This window comes from Bos grunniens, chromosome 8, assembly GCF_055505025.1.
Source record: "Bos grunniens cultivar Pamir isolate PY7600 chromosome 8, Bosgru_T2T1.0, whole genome shotgun sequence".
Classification (NCBI taxonomy): domain Eukaryota; kingdom Metazoa; phylum Chordata; class Mammalia; order Artiodactyla; family Bovidae; genus Bos; species Bos grunniens.
This window is the reverse complement of record NC_141172.1, coordinates 8,628,734-8,649,583: the sequence shown is the minus strand read 5'-3', so window position 1 is coordinate 8,649,583 and position 20,850 is coordinate 8,628,734. Positions and strand designations below refer to the sequence as shown.

General features: G+C 37.4%; 1 protein-coding gene and 1 long non-coding RNA gene across 5 annotated transcripts in view; one reads left to right on the top strand and one right to left on the bottom strand.

The window, feature by feature from the left end:
• The window catches only part of FZD3 (frizzled class receptor 3), a 97,960-nt gene that overhangs the window by 64,390 nt on the left and 12,720 nt on the right, over nucleotides 1–20,850 (top strand). For all 4 annotated transcript variants that reach the window (XM_086414819.1, XM_086414821.1, XM_086414820.1 and 1 more), the window contains 2 exons: nucleotides 12,346–12,494; nucleotides 16,390–16,623. In XM_086414819.1, the coding sequence (XP_086270945.1) occupies nucleotides 12,346–12,494; nucleotides 16,390–16,623 (383 nt within the window). The remainder of the gene's footprint in view (nucleotides 1–12,345; nucleotides 12,495–16,389; nucleotides 16,624–20,850) is intronic.
• LOC147366637 (uncharacterized) lies at nucleotides 16,125–20,254 on the bottom strand. The gene is made up of 2 exons (XR_015169437.1): nucleotides 19,514–20,254; nucleotides 16,125–16,701 (listed from the first exon to the last, which is right to left on the bottom strand). It is a non-coding gene; the product is annotated as an uncharacterized LOC147366637 (long non-coding RNA).

Sequence of the window (20,850 nt, the reverse complement as noted above, 5' to 3'; positions counted from 1 at the left end):
AGAATCACTGCAGATGGTGACTGCAACCATGAAATTAAAAGACGCTTACTCCTTGGAAGAGAAGTTATGACCTTCCTAGATGGCTACTTTGCCAACAAAGGTCCATCTAGTCAAAGCTATGATTTTTTCCAGTAGTCATGTATGGATGTGAGAGTTGGACTATAAAGAATGCTAAGCATTGAAGAATTGATGCTTTTTTGAACTGTGGTGTTGGAGAAAACACTTGAGAGTCCCTTGGACAGCAAAGAGATCAAACCAGTCCATCCTAAAGGAAATCAGTCCTGAATATTCATTGGAAGGACTGATGCTGAAACTGAAGCTCCAATACTTCAGCTACCTGATGCGAAGAACTGACTCATTGGAAAAGACCCTGATGCTGGGAAAGATTGAAGGCAGGAGAAGGGGATGACAGAGGATGAGATGGTTGGATGGCATCACCAACTCAATGGACATGCGTTTGAGTAAACTCTGGGAGTTGGTGATGGACAAGGAGGCCTGGTGTGCTGCAGTCCATGAGGTCACAAAGGGTCAGGCCCGACTGAGCAACTGAACTGAACTGAAAAATCTAAACAAATTTTTGGCCAACCCAATATGTCATATACATATACATGTATATTATAAAGAATAATACATTGAACAGCAATAGATTTATCACTCATTTAATAAATGAAACACAAAACACCAGATCCCCCTCCCTGATTGAATCTCCTTTGTAAACTATCATTATCCAGAACTTGGTGTTATTGTGTATTTACACTTATATGTATTTACCTAAACAATATATTGTATTGGTTGAAGTATTTTAAAACTTTGCACTGTCAAAACTGCATGTATTTTTGCAGCTTGTTTTTGTCATTCATCATTTTTATGATATTTATCTATGGTAATATGTACAGTGTGTGTTTATTTGCTGTCTTTGCTGTTCAGCGTTCTGTTGTATGAATATATCAAATTTGTTTATGTTAATGGATATTTAGGTTACACATTGTTTTTACTCTGTTATAAATAATGCTGCTATGAATATTGTGCATCTATGTGAGCTTCTCTAGAATATATAACTGAAAATGTAACAGTTAGATCTTGTGAATCTTCAGCATTACCAGATGTTGCCAAATTGTTTTCCAAAGTTGCTGTACAATTTAGAACCTCATATGGAAGTGCAGAGAGTTCTCATTGTTCTACATGCTCACCATCACATTTAAAATTTTCCCAATCTTATTGACAATCCTCATTGCTATTTTAATTTGTATTTCCCTGATTACTAGTGAAATTGAACTTCCTTTTTCTTACATATATAATTTATAATAGCTAAATAACTTATTATTTAGATATCCTCTTCTGTGAAGTACTTGTGTATATAACAGTATATTCTGGTAAATATATTCTGGTATAATTTCTTAATCAGTTTTATGCATTACAGATAAAGTCTAACTTTGGTTAAAATTTTAATATGTATTATTATTTTTCTTTTTTTTTAAGTTGTTTAAGAAATCTCTACTCAAAGATTGCAAATAATATTCTCCTTTGTTTTCTTTAGACAGTTTTAAAGTTTTGCTTCTCAGATTTGGATTTTTTTATCTACAGTTTATTTTTATATCTGGAATGCGGAGGTGATATCATTTTAAAACTACGTAGATGTCTAGCTAGCACTGTTTATGACTAGTCCATCCTTTCTCCACTGATTTGTGATGCTACCTGTGTCATACAGTATCTACTTTTCACTTGTGCAACTTATTTTGCTATTCTATTCTGCAGTCCATTTTCTATCCTTGTCTTGATCTTCTGCCATTGTCCTAATTCTGATAGGTCTTTATATCTGATAGGGTGAGTAAGTGAGTTTTCAAGGCAGACAAAGCTATGCAGTGTAGTAGGGCACAAAATTTGAAATCAGAAGACTTAATTCCAGAACTGTAGTCAGTTATCAACATGGATGAGCCTGATCAGAAGTTTATTTTTATGTGGGCTTTCGATGACCATAAACCAACATTTTGTAATGAATTTTTTTTAATGATAGCAAATCTAATACAGCGTAGGTCTCATTAGTACAGAATAGATTCCACTTGATTGGGAAAGACGCCAAAGACTCTGCCTACCTGATTCAAAGCCAAAGTCTCAGAAACAATAATCGAATTTAGGCCACCACAATAACCATACATATGTCCTTGGTGTTTTTCTTCTTCTGTGAGGCTTTTTTCCCCCCTTGAGCATGAATAATTTTTTCTATTTGATTAAAAAGAATTTAAGCTCCAGGGTCTTTGGTAGATGATGGATCTAAATTGGGAAAATATTTTCCATATTTTGATCAAATAAAGTCACATTGCAAAATTCTGTTGATTGAAATTAGAGTGGTGTTAATGGAGATTGGTTGTTGAAAAGATAGTAAAAGTAGGCTATTCACAGCGAGGCAGGCAGTTGTAGAAAAAGGACAATGACCAAGATATAAGGATAGCAGTGGAGGCTGATTGTCTGCCTTTTTTGCTGGGGATTCTCCTTCAGTTCCCAGTAAAAAGACCAAAGAAATATATCAGATGAGGCTTTTCAACTGATAAGGTGGTGTTTTTTTAATTTAACTTTATTTTTTATTGGAGTAATGTTGATTTATAATATTGTGTTAGTTTCAGGTGTACAGCAAGGCTATTCAGTTATCCATATACATATATCCATTTTTTTTCATATTCTTTTCCCATATAGGTTATTACAGAATATTGAGTACAGTTCCCTGTACAGTAGGTCCTTGTTGATTACCTGTTTTATATATAGTAATGTGTATATGTTAATCCCAAACCCAATTTATCCCTCCTTTCCACCTTTCCCTTTTTGTAACTGTGTTTTCAAAGTCTATGAGTCTGTTTCTGTTTAGCTTGAGTTGCTTTCTCACTGTATCGTTATCATGGCAGGTACTGACTTGTCTTCCCTAGGGATTTGTCTTTAACCAGAACCTTATAATACAAAATGTCCCATGTTACAACCCTCTGTCCTCCAATTCTCCTCTTACTGTCTTGCCTAATTGAAGGTTTTGGTTGTTGCGTTATTACTGATTTTGTTTTTAGCACTTCTTTAATTCAAGCATTTGTGATATATGGACAGTATTTCTAATTTATGAAAGATAATACAATGCGGTTTAAAAGTACTGTAGGAGTCATCAGATGCGGTTTCTCTCCCAGGTTCCCTTTTTCTCCTCTCTTCCTTTTCTGGGTAAACTTATCCAGTCCCATATTTTGGATTATATAGGTCAACTTTTCTTCTGAACTCCAGACATGTATCTGTTTATATGACATTTCCAACTTAACATGTCTAAAATACAATTCTTAATTTTTCTTCTTAAAACCTGTTCCTGCTTTCCATCCCCAATTCTTTCCATTCAGTAAATGGTATTGTCATCTGTGAGTAGTTGTTGTTCATTTGCTAAGTCATGTCTGGCCCTTTGCAACCCCATGGACTGCAGCTCACCAGGTTTTCCATCCTCCACTGTGTCATAGAGTTTGCTCAACTTCATGTCCATTAAGTCAGTGATGCTATCTAACCATCTCATCCTCTGCCACCCGCTTCTCCTTTTCTCTTTACTCTTTTTCAGCATCAGGGTCTTTTCCAGTGAATCAGTTCTTCACATCAAGTGTCCAAAGTATTGGAGCTTCAGCTTCAGCATTAGTCCTTCCAATGAATACTCAGGATTGATTTCCTTTAGGATTTACTGGTTTGATGTCCTTGTAGTCCAAGGGACTCTCAAGAGTCTTCTTCAACACCACAATGAACTAAACATCACTTCTTCAGCACTCAGGCTTCTGTATGGTCCAACTCTCACAGCTGTACATGAGTACTAGAAAGACCATATCTTTGACTGTATGGACCAATACAGCTATAATCATGTGCCAGTTAGAGCTAAAGTGTAATAAGGGAATTTTTAAACAGAGTCAGCCTAAAACACAAAATAAGCTAATTTGTAGAATAGAAATGCAAAATGATTGGAGATAAAAACGTGGGCTACTAGAATCCAGGTCTGAAGTGGCTGGGGTGGCTAGGGCATTCAGTTTCTGTGGGTATACAGAAGTAAAAGTGTTGCGTGGGAGTCAGAGGACTAGAACTAGACTTACCAGTTAAAAGTAGGGGTTGGAAATGGGACTCTACTGCTCCTAAAAGAAAGTTTATATAAAATGTGCAACCAGCTCTTTCCTGAAGCTGCATTTAGCATTAAAAATACTTAAAAATATTTGTCTAAAGATGTGAGAGGGCCAAACTGTAATGACTCAGTAGCTGAGTCTATGGTAGCTGATAATGGCTGGAGTGTGCAGTCATAATATTAGACCTGGTTTTTAACTAGGGCCCCATAAAGTAAAGTGAATTTGCTCAGTCATGTCTGACTGTGCGACCCCATGGACTGTAGCCCACCAGGATCCTCCCTTCATGGGATTTTCCAGGCAAAGGTACTGGAGTGGATTGCCATTTCCTTCTCCAGAGGATCTTCCCGACCCAGGGATCAAACCCGGGTCTCCCACATTGTAGGCAGTCACTTTACCATCTGAGCCACCAGGAAAGTCCAGGGCCCCATGGGTATTGGTAAAGACAAAAATGAATGAAACGTGGTGGATAAATAGGGGGAGTGAGGGAGAGAGAACAAGAGAGAGAGAAAACTCTCTTACTCAAGATCTGTAAACAGAAATTCCAAAGCATAATTAAAGAAAAAAGCTAAACCTAAAAAGTCATTCAATAAAATCAACAGTCAGGAGACCGATTCACTCCCAAATGTAATAAAAGCAATAAATAGAAAGTAATAATTTTCTAAAGACTTGTTTTAAAAATATGTATGTTTAGGATTCTTCAATAGATAAATAATAAAAAGCACTTTAAAAGAATAAGAACTTATGATAAATTAGCAGACGTGAAATAAGAATAGACAAACATAAAAGCCAATTTGCCTAGAAATGTAGTTATAGGAATTAAGTCAATAGATGAAATGAATTCTAAAGTAGACATGATTAAAGAGAGAACTAGCAAAGTGGAAAATTGTTCTAACTCTTTAGATCACCCAGAATGAATAATAGAGACTTAAAATACTCAAAATTATATAATTATGCCATTAAGAGATATTAAAAATAGGTTGAAAAACTTCAGTTTACATCTAATGGAAGTTCTAGAACAAGGGGCTGTAAAAATGACTAAGAAATGATAACTAAAGAACTACATCCTGAAGTTTTCAGAACTGAAAACTTGAAACCGCACATTAAAATTACTCTCTGCATACTAAGCGGGACAAGTAAAAACCAATCACAATGAGAAACATTCTTTGCAACTATAAGACAGAAGGCTAGAGACATTTAAAAGCTACCATAGAGAAGAAATCTCCAACAGATTATCAACTGTGCAGGCTTCTCAACAGCAACAGGGACAGCTAGAAGATAATGAACTAATGTCTTTAAAATGCTGAGTAATGATAACTTTATCCATCTAAAATACCACTGAAGATTGAGGACAAGATAAAGACATTTTGGGGCAGACTAAAATAATTTAGCATACCCTATCTATAAGAATTTCTAAAGAGCATCCTTTAGCAGAAAGAAAAGAGAACCCCAAGATAGGATGAGGGTGTACTTTTTGGCAAAGTCACTTAACAATGATAATAACAAGACCAATTACTTTTGTAAAGGTTATTCTGAGTCTCTGGAAAATGATAACAAGGAGTATTAGGTAGCTAAAGTGTGCTAGGAGCATAGTCTTGTTCAAGAAGATGGAAGTGCTGAATACTTTTAACTATAACTTTTTCTCATAAAGCCAAGTAAAAGTGTATATTGTAAATGTATGTATGTATTTTTTGAGCACCTGCTACGTGCCAGACACTGATCTAGGCTCTGGGAATAAGACCACTGGGGGACAAAACTCCTCATTGAGTTTATACTTTGGTAGGAGGAAACTATATATTGTTTAAAAACAGTAGTATAGCACAAACAGGCTTGAAAGAAATACATTGGTAAATAGGAAAAGATACACTTGAAAAAGGTGATGGTATGATGAAGAAAAAAAACCGGTGTGGCAGTATTAAAGTCAGATAAAATACTGTTTAAAGTGAGCGCTAAAGTATGTTGGGCAGCTAGAGCATTTATATAACACCTAACATAGACTTAAAAGTGAAAGATGACAGGATTAGAAGGAAAACTGATGAGCCCACAGTTTAGCATATCTCTATTAAAACAGATAGGTAGGGACTTACCTGGTGGTCCAGTGGTTAGGAATCCCCTTGCAGTGCAGGGGACATGAGTTTGATCCTTGGTCAGGGCACTAAGATTCCACGTGCTGCAGAGCAACCAAGTCCACACACCACAGCTAAGACTTGATGGAGCCAAATAAATACATATCCTTAAAAAAAAAAAAATAGGCAAATAGAAAAGTAGTCAGGAAAACACATATACCTGGTTTTATTGCACTTCCCTTTATTGTGCTTTGCAGACACGACAGTTCAGTCACTCAGTCGTGTCTGACTCTCTGTGACCCCATGGACTGCAGCATACCACGCCTCCCTGTCCATCACCAACTCCCGGAGTTTACTCAAACTCATGTCCATTGACTTGGTGATGCCATCCAACCAATTCATCCTTTGTCGTCCCCTTCTCCTCCCGCCTTCAATATTTCCCAGCATCAGGGTCTTTTCCAATGAGTCAGTTCTTTGCATCAGGTGGCCGAAGTATTGGAGTTTCAGCTTCAGCATCAGTCCTTCCAATGAATATTCAGAACTGATTTCCTTTAGGATGGATTGATTTGATCTCCTTGCAGTCCAAGGGACTCTAAAGAGTCTTCTCCAACACCACACTTCAAAAGCATCAATTCTTCAATGCTTAGCTTTCTTTGTAGTACAATTCTAACATCCATGCATGACCACTGGAAAAACCATACCCTTGTCTAGACGGACCTTTGTTGGCAAAGTAATGTCTCTGCTTTTTAATATGCTGTCTAGGTTGGTCATAACTTTTCTTCCAAGGAGTAAGTATTTTTAATTTCATGGCTGCAGTCACCATCTGCAGTGATTTTGGAGCCCCCAAAAATAAAGTCTGTCATTGTTTCCACTGTTTCCCCATCTATATTTGCAGTGAAGTGATGGGACCAGATGCCGTGATCTTAATTTTCTGAATGTTGAACTTTAAGCCAACTTTTTCATTCTCCTGTTTCACTTTCATCAAGAGGCTCTTTTAAGTTCTTTGCTTTCTGCCATAAAGTTGGTGTCATCTGCGTATCTGAAGTTATTGATATTTCTCCCGGCAATCTTGATTCCAGCTTGTGTTTCTTCCAGCCCAGCGTTTCTCATGATGTATATAAGTTAAGTAAGCAGGGTGACAATATACAGCCTTGATGAACTCCTTTTCCTATTTGGAACCAGTCTGTTGTTCCATGTCCAGTTTTAACGGTTGCTTCCTGACTGCATACAGGTTTCTCAACAGGCAGGTCAGATGGTCTGGTATTCCTATCTCTTTAAGAATTTTCCACAGTTTGTGGTGATGCACACAAAGGCTTTGGCATAATCAGTAAAGTAGGAATAGATGTTTTTCTGGAACTCTCTTGCTTTTTCAGTGATCCAACAGGTGTTGGCAATTTGATCTCTGGTTCCTCTACCTTTTCTAAATCCAGCTTGAGAATATGGGAGTTCTCAGTTCAAGTACTGTTGAAGCCTGGTTTGGAGAATTTTGAGCATTACTTTACTAGTGTGTGAGATGACTGCAATTGTGCAGTAGTTTGAGCATTCTTTGGCATTGCCTTTCTTTGGGATTGGAATGAAAACTGACCTTTTCCAGTCCTGGGGCCACTGCTGAGTTTTCCAAATTTGCTGGCATATTGAATGCAGCACTTTGACAACATCATCTTTTAGAATTTGAAATTGCTCCACTGGAATTCCATCACCTCCACTAGCTTTGTTCATAGTGATGCTTCCTAAGGCCCACTTGTCTTCAGATTTCAGGATGTCTGGCTCTAGGTGAGTGATCACACCATCATGATTATCTGGGTCGTGAAGATCTTTTTTGTACAGTTCTTCTGTGTATTCTTGCCACCTCTTCTTAATATCTTCTGCTTCTGTTAGGTCCATACCATTTCTGTCCTTTATTGAGCCCATCTTTGCATGAAATGTTCCCTTGGTATCTCTAATTTTCTTGAAGAGATCTCTAGTCTTTTCTATCCTATTGTTTTCCTCTATTTCTTTGCACTGATCACTGAGGAAGGCTTTCTTATCTCCCCCTTGCTATTCTTTGGAACTCTGCATTCAGATGTTTATATCTTTCCTTTTCTCCTTTGCTTTTCGCTTCTCTTCTTTTCACAACTATTTGTAAAGCCTCCTCAGACAGCCATTTTGCTTTTTTGCATTTCTTTTTCTTTTGGATGGTCTTGATCCCTGTCTCCTGTATAGTGTCACGAACCTCCATTGATAGTTGATTGCATCAGGCACTCTATGAGATCTAATCCCTTGAATCTATTTGTCACTTCCACTGTATAATCGTAAGGGATTTGATTTAGGTCATACCTGAATGGTCTAGTGGTTTTCCCTACTTTCTTCAATTTAAGTCTGAATTTGGCAATAAGGAATTCATGATCTGAGCCACAGTCAGCTCCCAGTCTTGTTTTTGCTGACTGTATAGAGGTTCTCCATCTTAGGCTGCAAGGAATATAATCAATCTGATTTCTGTATGGACCATATGGTGATGTCCATGTGTAGAGTCTTCTCTTGTGTTGTTGGAGGAGGGTGTTTGCTATGACCAGTGCATTCTCTTGCAAAACTCTGTTAGCTTTTGCCCTACTTCATTCTGTACTCCAAGGTCAAATTTGCCTGTTATTCCAGGTGTTTCTTGACTTCCTACTTTTGCATTCCAGTCCCCTATAATGAAAAGGACATCTTTTATGGGTGTTAGTTCTAGAAGGTCTTGTAGGTCTTCCTAGAACTGTTCAGCTTCTTCAGCATTACTGGTTGGGGCATAGACTTGGATTAATGTGTTATTGAATGGTTTGCCTTGGAAACAAACAGATCATTCTGTCATTTTTGAGATTGCATCCAAGTACTTCATTTCGGACTCTTGTTTTGCAGACACCACAGTTTTTACAAATTGAAGGTTCATGGCAACACTGTGTTGAGCAAATCTGTTGGTGCCTTTTTTTCCAAAAGCATTTGCTCACTTCATATCCCTGTGTCACATTTTGGTAACACTTGGATAACAGGCATTTCTCTGAGTTATTGCAGGTTTGGTTCCAGACCACTACAGTAAAGCAAACATCACAATAAAGCAATTCACACAATTTTGGGGGGTGGGTTTACATATAAAAGGCTCTCCATGGGCCTCCCTGTTGACTTAGACACAACGGTATTGAAATCAGGCCAACTAACCTCACAGTGGCTGCTAAGGGTTCAAGTGAAAGGAGTTGCATACCTCTCACTTTAAATCAAAGGCTAGAAATGATTAAGCTTAGTGAAAAAGGCATGTTGAAAGTTGAAACAGGCCAAAAGTTAGGCTTTTTGAGCCCAGCAGCCAAGTTGCGAATCCAAAGGGAAGGTTTTTAAAGTAAATTGAAAATGATACTCCAGTGAATTCATGAATGATAAGAAAACAAAACAGCCTTATTACTGATATGGAGAAGGTTTGGGGATCTGCATAGATCAGCCAGTCATGGCATTCCCTTAAGTCCAAGCCTAATCTAAGACAAGGCCCTAACTCTAATTCTGTGAGGGCTGAGAGATGAGGAAGCTGCAGAACAAAGGTTTGAAGCTAGCAGGGGTCGATTTCGTGAAGTTTTAGGAAAGAAGTCATCTCTGTAGCATCAGAGTTCATGGCAGAGCAGCAAATGCTGATGTAGAAGCTGCAGCACATTATCCAGAAGATCTAGCTAAGATCGTTCGTGAAGGTGGTTGTTCTAAACAACAGATTTTCATTGGAGACAGAACAGTCTTCTATTGGAAGAAGATGTCATTAGGACTTTCATAGCTAGAGAGGAGAGGTCACTGCCTGGCTTGAGAGCTTCACAGGGCAGGATGACTCTCTTGTTAGGGGCTAATGCAGCTGGTCTGGTGGCTCAGTGGTAAAGAATCTACCTGCCAATCCAGGAGATATGGGTTTGATCCCTGAGTCAGGAAAATCCCCTGGAGAAGGAAATGGCAACCCACTCCAGTATTCTTGCCTGGGAAATTTCATGGACAGACGAGCCTGGTGGGCTATAGTCCATGGGGTTTCAAGAGTAGGATACAACTTGGCGACTGAACAGCAACAAAATGAATGCTCATTTGCCATTCTGAATTATGCTAAATCTTCTCTTCCTGTGCTCTGTAAATGGAACAGCAAAGCATGGGGGACAGCACATCTGCTTACAACATGGTTTACTAAATATTTGAAGCCCACTACTGCTCAGAAAAAAGAGAGTCCTTTGAAAATATTACTGCTCATTGACAATGTGTTTGGTCACCCAAGCGCTCTGATGGAGATGTACAAGGTTAATGTTGTTTAATGCCTACCTTCTCAATATCCATTCTGCAGTCCACAGATCAAGGAGTAATTTCAACTTTCAAGGCTTCATTATTTAAGAAATATATTTTGAGAGTGGCATACCTCACAGCTTTCAGGATCTTAGTTTCCTGATCAGGGATTGAACCTAGGCCACCACAGTGAAAGTGCCAAATTCTGTCCACTGGACTGCCAGAGCAGTCCCATAAGAAATAAATTTTTAGGCTATAACTACCATAGTGATTCCTCATGGATTTGGGTGGTTAAATGAAAACCTGGAAAGGGTTTACCATTCTAGATACCATTGAGAATATTCATGACTCAAAAGAAGAGGTCAAAATATAAATATTAGCAGGAGTTTGAAATAAGTTAATTCCAACCCTCATGGTGCCTTGCGGGGCTTTAAGACTTTGGTGGAGGAAATAACACCCAGTGTGGTAGAAAAATAGCAAGAGAACTAGAATTAGAAGTGGAACCTGAAGATGTGACTAAATTGCTTCAATCCCATGATAGAACTTTAATGGATGAGGAGTTGCTTTTCATGGGTGAGCATTAAGAAAATGATTTTTTGACATGGAATCTACTCCTGGTGAAGATGCTGTGAGGATTGATGAAATAACAACAGAGGATTTAGAATATTACATAAACTTAGTTGATAAAGCAGAAGCAGGGTTTGAGAGGATTGACTTCGGTTTTGAAAGACGTTCTACTTTGGGTAAAGTGTTACCAAACAGTAATTCATGCTACAGAGACATTTTTCGTGAAAGGAAGAGTCAATGGATGCGGCAAACTTCATTATTATCTTATTTAAAGAAATTTCCACAGTCATCCTATCCTACAGAAACCACCCCGGTCAGTCAGCAGCCTTCAACATTGAGGCAAGACCCTCCACAACAAAGAGTATGACTCACTTGAAGGCTCAAATGATGGTTAGCATTTTTTAGCAATAAAATGTTTTTTAATTTAGATATGAGCATTGTTATTTAGACTCTTATGAGTAGATACTACATTCTACATTATAATATAAGCATAAGTTTTATATGTACTGGGAAACAAAATAATCCCCATGACTCACATTATTGTGGTATTTGTTTATTGTGGTGGTATGGAACCAGACTTACAATATCTTTGAGAATTCCTATATAGAAGATTTGAACAACACAACTAATAAAGTTGGTCTAATACATAAAGAAAATTTTGTACCTAACAGAGAGTAAGCGTTATTTCTGAGCACACAAGGAGTACTTTAAAAAATGGACTATGTCCTAAATCACAGAAGAAGTTTCCAAAATATAAGGTAACCAGAATCAAATAGACTACATTCTGTGACTATAATAAATTAATTTGAAATCAACAATAAAAAGAAATCTTAAAAAAAAAACTCACCTGAATAGAAACTAAAAAATGTGCTTATAAATAACTCATAGGTTAAAGAGGAAGCTTGAAAACAGCCAACAAAGCAGACATGAAAGGAGGAGCATATTAAATAAAAGATCAGAAACTAATAAAATGGGGGAAAATGATTAACACTTCCCTAATTGTATATTGTGATAACCAATGATAGGATGAGCAAAATTGGCTGAGAAGAATATAGGTATTATTTGAGCCTCTATTCCTATTCATGGTTTATTTTCTAAATTAGTAATCTTTTTCTTTAGACTAATATGGGCTAGCAAGAAAATTATAGAACTCAGGCTATAAAATATATAGTCATTGTCAAATTTTCAGCAGTGTATCTTTTCCATATAATGAGAAAATTACAGGACTGAGTAAGTGCAAACATCAGACTTGTATAATTTTACTATTTATTTAAAAGATTTTACAGTGGTCTTTAAGAGAAATTTCTATTTATATATTTATGATATTCTTCTTTCCCTTCTTGTAGGTTACTCAAATGAGTCGTCCAGACCTGATTCTCTTTCTGATGAAATACCTGATGGCTCTCATAGTTGGTATTCCTTCCATTTTTTGGGTTGGAAGTAAAAAGACTTGCTTTGAATGGGCCAGTTTTTTCCACGGTCGTAGGAAAAAAGAGTAAGTTGAAGTAAATTATCATGGTGTTCACAGGCTTCACATTTACATAATTTTGTGTGTGTGTGTTTACTGTGTTGAAACAATTTGGATTTGGAGGAAATACTCCAACAAGATGATAACCTCATCTGCCACCAGGTATGATTAAATCTTAAACCTAAAAACTTAGAAAAGATAGCCAAGTAGAACCAGGCTTAAGGCCTGTTCCTTACTAATTCGGAATATTTGAGGGAAAGCCAATCTTTTTTTTAAAAAAGCTCCAAATTATAATCTTCTTAAAATTAAAAACGAATGAATGCTTATATATGTATATTCTTATTTGATCTTTTTGACATTTCTGTGATGACTAGTGTTATCATCTCTGTGTAAAAGATATGAAAACTGATGCACAGAGAGGCTCAGTGCCTTGGCTAAAGTCACACAGAATTAGACTTTATTTCCAATTGTCCATTGTTCTTCCAGGTTACACCATAAATTATTTAAAAGGATAGCATGTTATTTTATTCTGAGTCATACACATTAAAGCCAAAATAATAAAATGATATTAGCAGATAAAATGAAATATGTTATTTTAATTCATAGTTGGCCAAATTGCATATTAGAGAATCATGGTAAAATATAAGATTTGGGCATATTTGAGGACTCTTTCATTTTTTGACCCCTTAATTAATAGAACAAAATAAGACCCTGCAGTATTCACAAAGGAATAGATGACTTCAAACTTTTTACTAAGTATAAAGTTAATATTTATACTGTATTTGGATTGTCACAAACTTTAAGTTAGTGGATCCATATTCTTATGATTTTATTTAACCTAAGTTACATGGAAAATAAATTTTGGGAAAATGAATTTCTATAAAAGTCTCAAGATTATATGTAAAATGTTATTGTGTTTTGTATGGGTTAATGTATTTTTAAAATACATCTTAAATTACCACATTATCAGAATCTTGTATTTTCTCAATTATCAGTAATTAGCAGCTTCTGTTATACAGATTCAGAGAAGGCAATGGCACCCCACTCCGGTACTCTTGCCTGGAAAATCCCACGGATGGAGGAGCCTGGTAGGCTGCAGTCCATGGGGTCGCTAAGAGTCCGGCACAACTGAGCAACTTCACTTTCACTTTTCACTTTCATGCATTGAAGAAGGAAATGGCAACCCACTCCAATATTCTTGCCTGGAGAATCCCAGGGACAGAGGAGCCTAGTGGGCTGCCATCTATGGGGTCACACAGAGTCTGACACGACTGAAGTGACTTGAAATTTATAAAAATCACAATTTTAAAATATACATTCCTTATTACCATATCTGAGACTACTGCTAGTGATATCAAACAATGCATTTCTCCTTTAAATGCAATTTCATTGGGTAGAGAAGGAAAGAAGGGGAAAGGTTAATTCAATAATGACAAAAATGTATTTCCTGGGAATTCATCCTTTGAAAAAGACGTTAATGAGTAGTTACTATGTGCCATGAACTATTCGGTGATGCCACAGGTTCAACAGCAAACAAAACAGACCAAGTCCTTGATTTCTGTGGAACAGCCTTACTTGGGATATTTATCTGTGTATTCTTTGAAATTTTTAAATGTATTTGAATCACAGTAAAACATAATTCTAAGGAGAGGGTTAGCATTCTTGGTCACCTCTGGGCCACACACAAGCCATTCTGTCACATAGCAATTCTGTTGTGTTAGAAACTCCAGATGGGGCTAAACTAAACCAACGCTGCCCTTTTGGGGACTCATCCCAGTTATTTGGGGGATCCTGACTGGGCCAGAATGCTTTTGAAACTGGTTAGACCTCCCCAAAACCCTTCCATTTGGTTTTCTGGAACCATGGACCACCCACTTCCCTGACTCAGCTAAGTCACTGTGACCCTCCCAGCTGGGACTGTGCTCTAGGCTAGAGTCACTCCTCCAGAGTGTGAGCAGCCTACAGTCATTTCTAGCGTTTGTCTGGTTGAGCCTTTGAGATATGACTAGAGAGTAACCATAATAATGGTTTCCAATCAGTTGAGCCCACTTAAATACTCCAAGCAGTGTTCTAAGCATTAAATCATTTAATCCTCTAGACAACCTTGTGAGGAAGATTGTCGTTTTACAGATCAGAACACAGAACCAAGGTTCAATAGCTAGTGAGTGGCAGAACTGAGATTCAAACCCAAGCAGTCTGATTCTAGCCTCTAGTCTTTGCTGTTAACCCCTCTGTTATACTGTGCTGTCGAAAGACTGGCTTCTAAAATTATGCCAGTCAAATTAGTGTTCTTTCTCTCAGTGAAGCCACATTTAAGATTGCTTATGCTAATAATTCTGACACTGGTTGAAATATTTTTAGAAATCTTATTTTGGAGTTATCTGGGTCACATCACTTAATTTTTCTGGACCCCTGGTTTCTTATTTGTAAAATGAGGAGACAGACCTTCACCATTTGAAGGTAGATTAAATTTTTGAAATGACCAGAAGTCAGTTTGAACGAATTTTTAAAAATAAGTTTAGAAAATAAATTCAGCAGTCCAGAGCAAGTTTGGATGTATGTACATGTGCACAGGGCCATTGATGACAGAAGAATAAATGTTGTAATAACTATGTTTGAGTTGTTCTTTCTTCTATCTAGTTTTTGAAACTCTCAGGATATATGTAAACATTATGTTTTATCATTACTTTATGATTCACTTTGAAACATTTAAGTTTGATCCCCAACTGTTGTTTTGCTGTACGACTTTTGAAACGTTCTTTAATCCCTTGTGACCTCAGTTTCTTCATCTATAAAATGGGGATCACAATATTCACTCTTGATGGATATCTCCCCCATAGAAGTGTCTGTTTAGGAGTTAATCTCCATAATAAAAACATTATTAAAAAAGATTAGCAGAGAATATATGTAAAACGCCTGGCACTATGCAGGTATTCAACAAATACTAGTCGTCTTTGAGTCCTTCTACCCCAGCACTAAAAATAACAATGGCAATAACAGCAGCGATTCTTTTCTAATTTGAAAACTTAGAATATATGCACTTTGTCAATTTATGATCTAATCTTCATGTTGGAACTTTTTAAAAAAATAATATTGTCTAATTTTAACTTTATGATTCTTATAGTCACTTATTTACCCAAACTGATACACTGACCTTTGCACCTGTTTAATTGGCTCTTTAATTACCATTTTGTTCATCAACGTAAACACCTATCTGCTTTTAGCCTTTTCATAGCAGTTAAAAACTTTAGCTCTGGACATAATTCATCCCCTTAATTATTTTTTTCCTAAGCCTTTAGTATGTCTGGGACTTCATGGTATGTTTGTTTAAATTAATTTTTCATACATTTTGTTGTAGTTACAGTCATTCATGTTTATTCAAGCACTAGACAACAGCTTCTGTCGTAAAATCAACTTGTAACCTAAAAACAACTGCTCTTACAAATTAAAAAAATGAGTCTATGCCATGATGGGGCCTCCACTACTTCTATAAACCATGCAAGAAAATAATATTTTTACTTTATAGTAGTACCTTTGCAATGTTTCAGTGACCTCGAGAATGATAAATTTCTTTAGCCGAAAGGGACTTTTTAAAAATGATGAAATTGTATGCCTTCATTTTATGAATGAGGAAAATTAAGAAAAGGGGATAGTGACTTGCCCAAGATCACATATTTATTGATAGAGTTGGAACTAAAATCCTGATTTCGTTATTCTAAGACGAACCTCTTTCCATCATACCAGTTTAGGAGACAGATTGACACAGATTTTTGTTTTAGTCTCTCTTCTCTCGACAGTGTTACCTTACATATGTCCTAAAGACATTGTTTGGAGAGCTTTTTTTCTGAAGAATAACATCAGTCTGTCAAAGTATTGTTTTTGGTCTGTAGGGTTATCTTACACTTGGTGTTTTGTTATCTAGGATAGTGAACGAGAGCCGACAGGTACTCCAGGAACCTGATTTTGCTCAGTCCCTCCTGAGGGATCCAAATACTCCTATAATAAGGAAATCAAGAGGAACTTCCACTCAAGGGACATCCACACATGCTTCTTCAACGCAGCTGGCCATGGTGGATGACCAGAGGAGCAAAGCAGGTAGTGTCCACAGCAAAGTGAGCAGCTACCACGGCAGCCTCCACAGGTCCCGGGATGGCAGGTGAGTTTTATCGGCAGCTTAGTTTATTTCATGTGCTGAGTTAGAGTCACGTGGCATCTGAAGGAAGAGTAGCCAATTCTGAAACAGAAGTTGATCATGATTAACCTTCTGAACTTTGCTAGGTTTAATTGTCCCAGATTATGGTCAGACTTAATGCCAGAGGAGTTTAGACGTGATGCAGTGAGCAATGTGGAGTCATTGCTCATCAGAGAGAAGGCAGAGTAAAAGTGGTTATTTTAGTAAGATTAATTTAGCAAACAATTATGGAATACCTACTATGTCAGACATTGTGTGAGTCTCTGGGAATACAAAACTGATTTAGGTATGATCTTTGTTCTTAATAAGATCAAGAAAAATAGGGTAGTCAATATTTGTCTTGTAGTTGAAAGCATGGGGTCTAGAATAATAAGCCTCAGTTTCCTCATCTGTAAAATGGAAATAGTAATAATATCTGTCCCTTTAGCAATGTTGTAAAAAATAAATGAGGTAATATACCTAATTGCTCAGAACAGTGCCCATCTCAGTAAGTGCCTGTTATCAACTTTTATTATCAATATGATAAATATTAAAGTAAAATGCAAATATAATGGTATAGTCCAGAGGTTGTCAAATTTTTCTATGAAGAGAAAAATAATATAATAAATATTGTATTATAAATGAAATAACATATAAATGACTTTAGGCTTTGTGGGTCATGTGGTCTTTGTTGCCACCATTCATTTCTGCTGTTAATACCATGAAAGCAGCCATAGACAGTATGCAGTCAAAATAGGAGTGGCTGTGTTCCAGAAAAACTGTTTACAAAAATAGGAAGGGGCCTGATTTGACCAGCAGGCCACAGTTGGCAGCCCCTGTTTGGTAGCATGGACAAGGGGGTGACTAAATCTGGTGGGGAGGAGGTGGGAGAGAGCTTCACAGAGAATGTCTGAGAGTGGGCAGGATGTGCTTTCTTGTTATATTGGATGGTAGAGACACTAGAATTAGAAACCTCTTAGGAGCTCTGCAGTAATTCAGTTAAGAATTGATGGAGGTTTATGAAAGAACAGTGACAGTGCCAAGAGAGTAATAGCTGATCTGAAAGATATTTAAAAAGAAGAAATGATAGGAGTTGGTGATGGCTTGAAAGCAGTTGGAGAGAAGGAATGTGCCAAAAGAAACTTTTTTTAAGATTTCTAAGCTTGGGAAACTGAAAGAATGAAAATTATGATGCCTGAAATTCTGTTCTGTGTCTCCGTGGCTGTCCTGTATCCTTCCAGGCTCATTCAAGCCTTTCTTTCAGTCTTCCCTGTCCTTGTCACATAGGATGTAATTGCTAGACGTACTCTCTTTTTAGACCTTCTTGTTTGTCTTCTCAACTTGCTTTCTTTTGCCGTCTAACTTGGTCAGCTACTTGGGTTTTGAAAAGGAGCAGCCTTTCTTTAACTTTGACATGTTTTCTATCTTGTATCCACTTCTTTTTATTTTCCTTGCCAGATTTTTGAAATATTTTGAATATTTCCTTTCTACCAATCCCATCCTTCATTCCTTGTATTTCCGGTCTTTTTCACCTTCTTACCCAACTTCTAACATAACCAATGACCTGTTTTTAAACCACTATCTAAGATCCTTTCTCTTTCCTGCCTTTTCCTTTCATTCAGCACTCCTAAGTGGAAAGCATTCTTCTAGGTGCTAGGAACACAGAGATGGAAGACAAAGGAGTAGTAGGTATGATAAAATCATACACAGCATGCTTTGGGATTCCAGAGAAGAAAGCCTTTTAAGTCACTGTGGAAAGTCTCGTTCACAAACAAGGTGGTTCTGTAGTTTGACTAGGGTACAGAGGAGGCAGTGGGAAATCTCAGACAAGGAAACAGCACGTGCAGATGCAAGGAGGACGAAGAGGCATTTAGGTAGCAGGGCCACTGTAGGAGATGAAACATGCTGAGGAGTTCGGGGGTTTTTCCCCCAGAGCAGTGAGAAACTATTAAAAGACTTTGAGCATTGGGGTGATAAAATCAGATTTGTGTTTTAGGAAGATCACTTTGACAACAGCATAGGAGAGGAGGTTGTACGTAAGCCCAGTTGGAAAGTTTCTAGAGTAAAATTAGAGCTCTTAACTTAAAACGCTCATAGAAAGAGAGGAAACCAGAGAATCTTTAAGAATACCTGCCTCCATGAACTGCTAGCTCCAGTTGGCGCTAGTGGTAAAGAACCCACCTGCCAATGCAGGAGAGGTAAGAGACATGAGTTTGATCCCTGGGTTGAGAAGATTCCCTGGAAGAGGAAATGGCAACGCATTCTTGCCTGGAGAATCCCATGGACAGAGGAGCCTGTCATGGGGTCACAGAGAATTGGACATGACTGACGTGATAGCATAGCATGGCTCCATGAACTGACTTTCAGCAGTATTTGATATTGGACATTATTAACCTCATCCTTTTCAATAAGGAATGAACAGTTATACTACAGCTCTTATGCATGTGGCATTCTGTGTATTAAGAGATACATAGAAGAAAGCTTAAGTATAATTTCTGCTTTCCAGGAGAATAGAACCTTACAGGAAAGGTAGGACATATACATAATAACCAATTAAAAGTAGTTCAAGCTAGCATATAATTAAAACAGTGAGTGTTAGAGTGTTACTGTCATGTTATAGAACTTCAAATGATCAGATTGGCCTCTCTGAAAGTATCTCAGAGGAGATAAATAGGGTGAGCAAATGGTAATGCAAGTAATGAGTTCATATTGAGCAGAGAATTTCTGAAGGGAGTTAAATATAGGAGAATTTTAGTTTCTGTAATCTAAATGAAATTAAAGTTTAGGTAAGAAAGCTTATAATCTTTAATATAAGGTAGTGGTAATTAAAAAGCTGTGAGATGGAATTCCTTGAAGCTTAATAATAAGGACATACCAAGAACAAGATCACCAGTCATCGTCAGTTTAGTCTCAGTCGTGTCCGACTTTTTGCGACCCCATGGACTGTAGCATGCCAGGCTTCCCTGTCCATCACCAACTCCCAGAGCTTGCTCAAACTCATGTCCATTGAGTAGGTGATGCCATCCAACCATCTCATCCTCTGTCATCCCCTTCTAGGAGAAGAACATGACACAGTAATGAAAACAACACAATAAGAATAGCCTATTTCATGACAGGGTCCTGACCTACTCGACCAAGCAACTGCACATGATTCAGAGAGGACAAGAATTAAAATACTCTTCGTTGTAAAAAAAAAAAAAAAAAAAGAATAGCCTAGCATGTGATTCAGAGAAAACGCTTCTAAACACATGAAGGTCTCTGTGAAAGTTTAGTGTCATGGAAACTAGGGGATAGCGTATACCCTCCTGTGATGGCCTTTCTTATCTCTCTGCTTAATTAAAATCACTCTCATCCTTTAAGTTCTGCTTAATTCCCATACCATGGCAGCTCATTAATTGCTTTTTAAACATTCTTTGAGTGTGACCTATTTTCAGTACAGTTTTTTTTTCCTCAGCTAAGTTTGCAGTTTCTGGAGAATGTGAACTTGCTGACAGATATAGGTATATCCCTTGACAGTATCTAGCCCTGTGTTGTTCTTTAGTTGCTAAGTCATGTCCAACTCTTTGCGACCCCATGGACTGTAGCCTGAGAGGCTCCTCTGTCTATGGGATTTCCCAGGCAAGAATACTGGAGTGGGTTGCCATTTCCTTCTCCAGAGAATCTTCCCAACCCGGGGATCGAACCCATGTCTCCTGCATTGGCAGGCAGATTTTTTATCACTGAGCTACGAGGGAGGAAACAAATAAATCTGTCAAACAACTTTAGAAATAATTTGGGCATGCCATCTCATGGATATTTCTTTCTGCATCAGTTTTTAAGTTTACACGTTAGCACTATATTTTGGCCATGGTTTTCTCATCATCTCATGTTATCTTGGCTGTGAGATTACACATATGCACACGTATCTGCTTCTCAGTACTCAATCTAGTCCAGATTCCTTGATGGATAATTACTGATCTCAGTGCTATGTAAAATAAAATAGACTTAGGTAAATATACCATACATATATATCAACTTCAAAGAATAATTGGTAGTTAGATGAGAGGATATAGAAAAGGAAATGGATGAGTAGCTGGGTGGAGTTTGAGAATAAGTGGTTAGTTTGGTAAGTGGGTGACATTTTACTGTGTAGTTGAGTCTTGATTATCCATGGGCAGGTGGTTCATATACTAGAATTTTGTGAATAACCATATATTTCACTTAAATAGACAT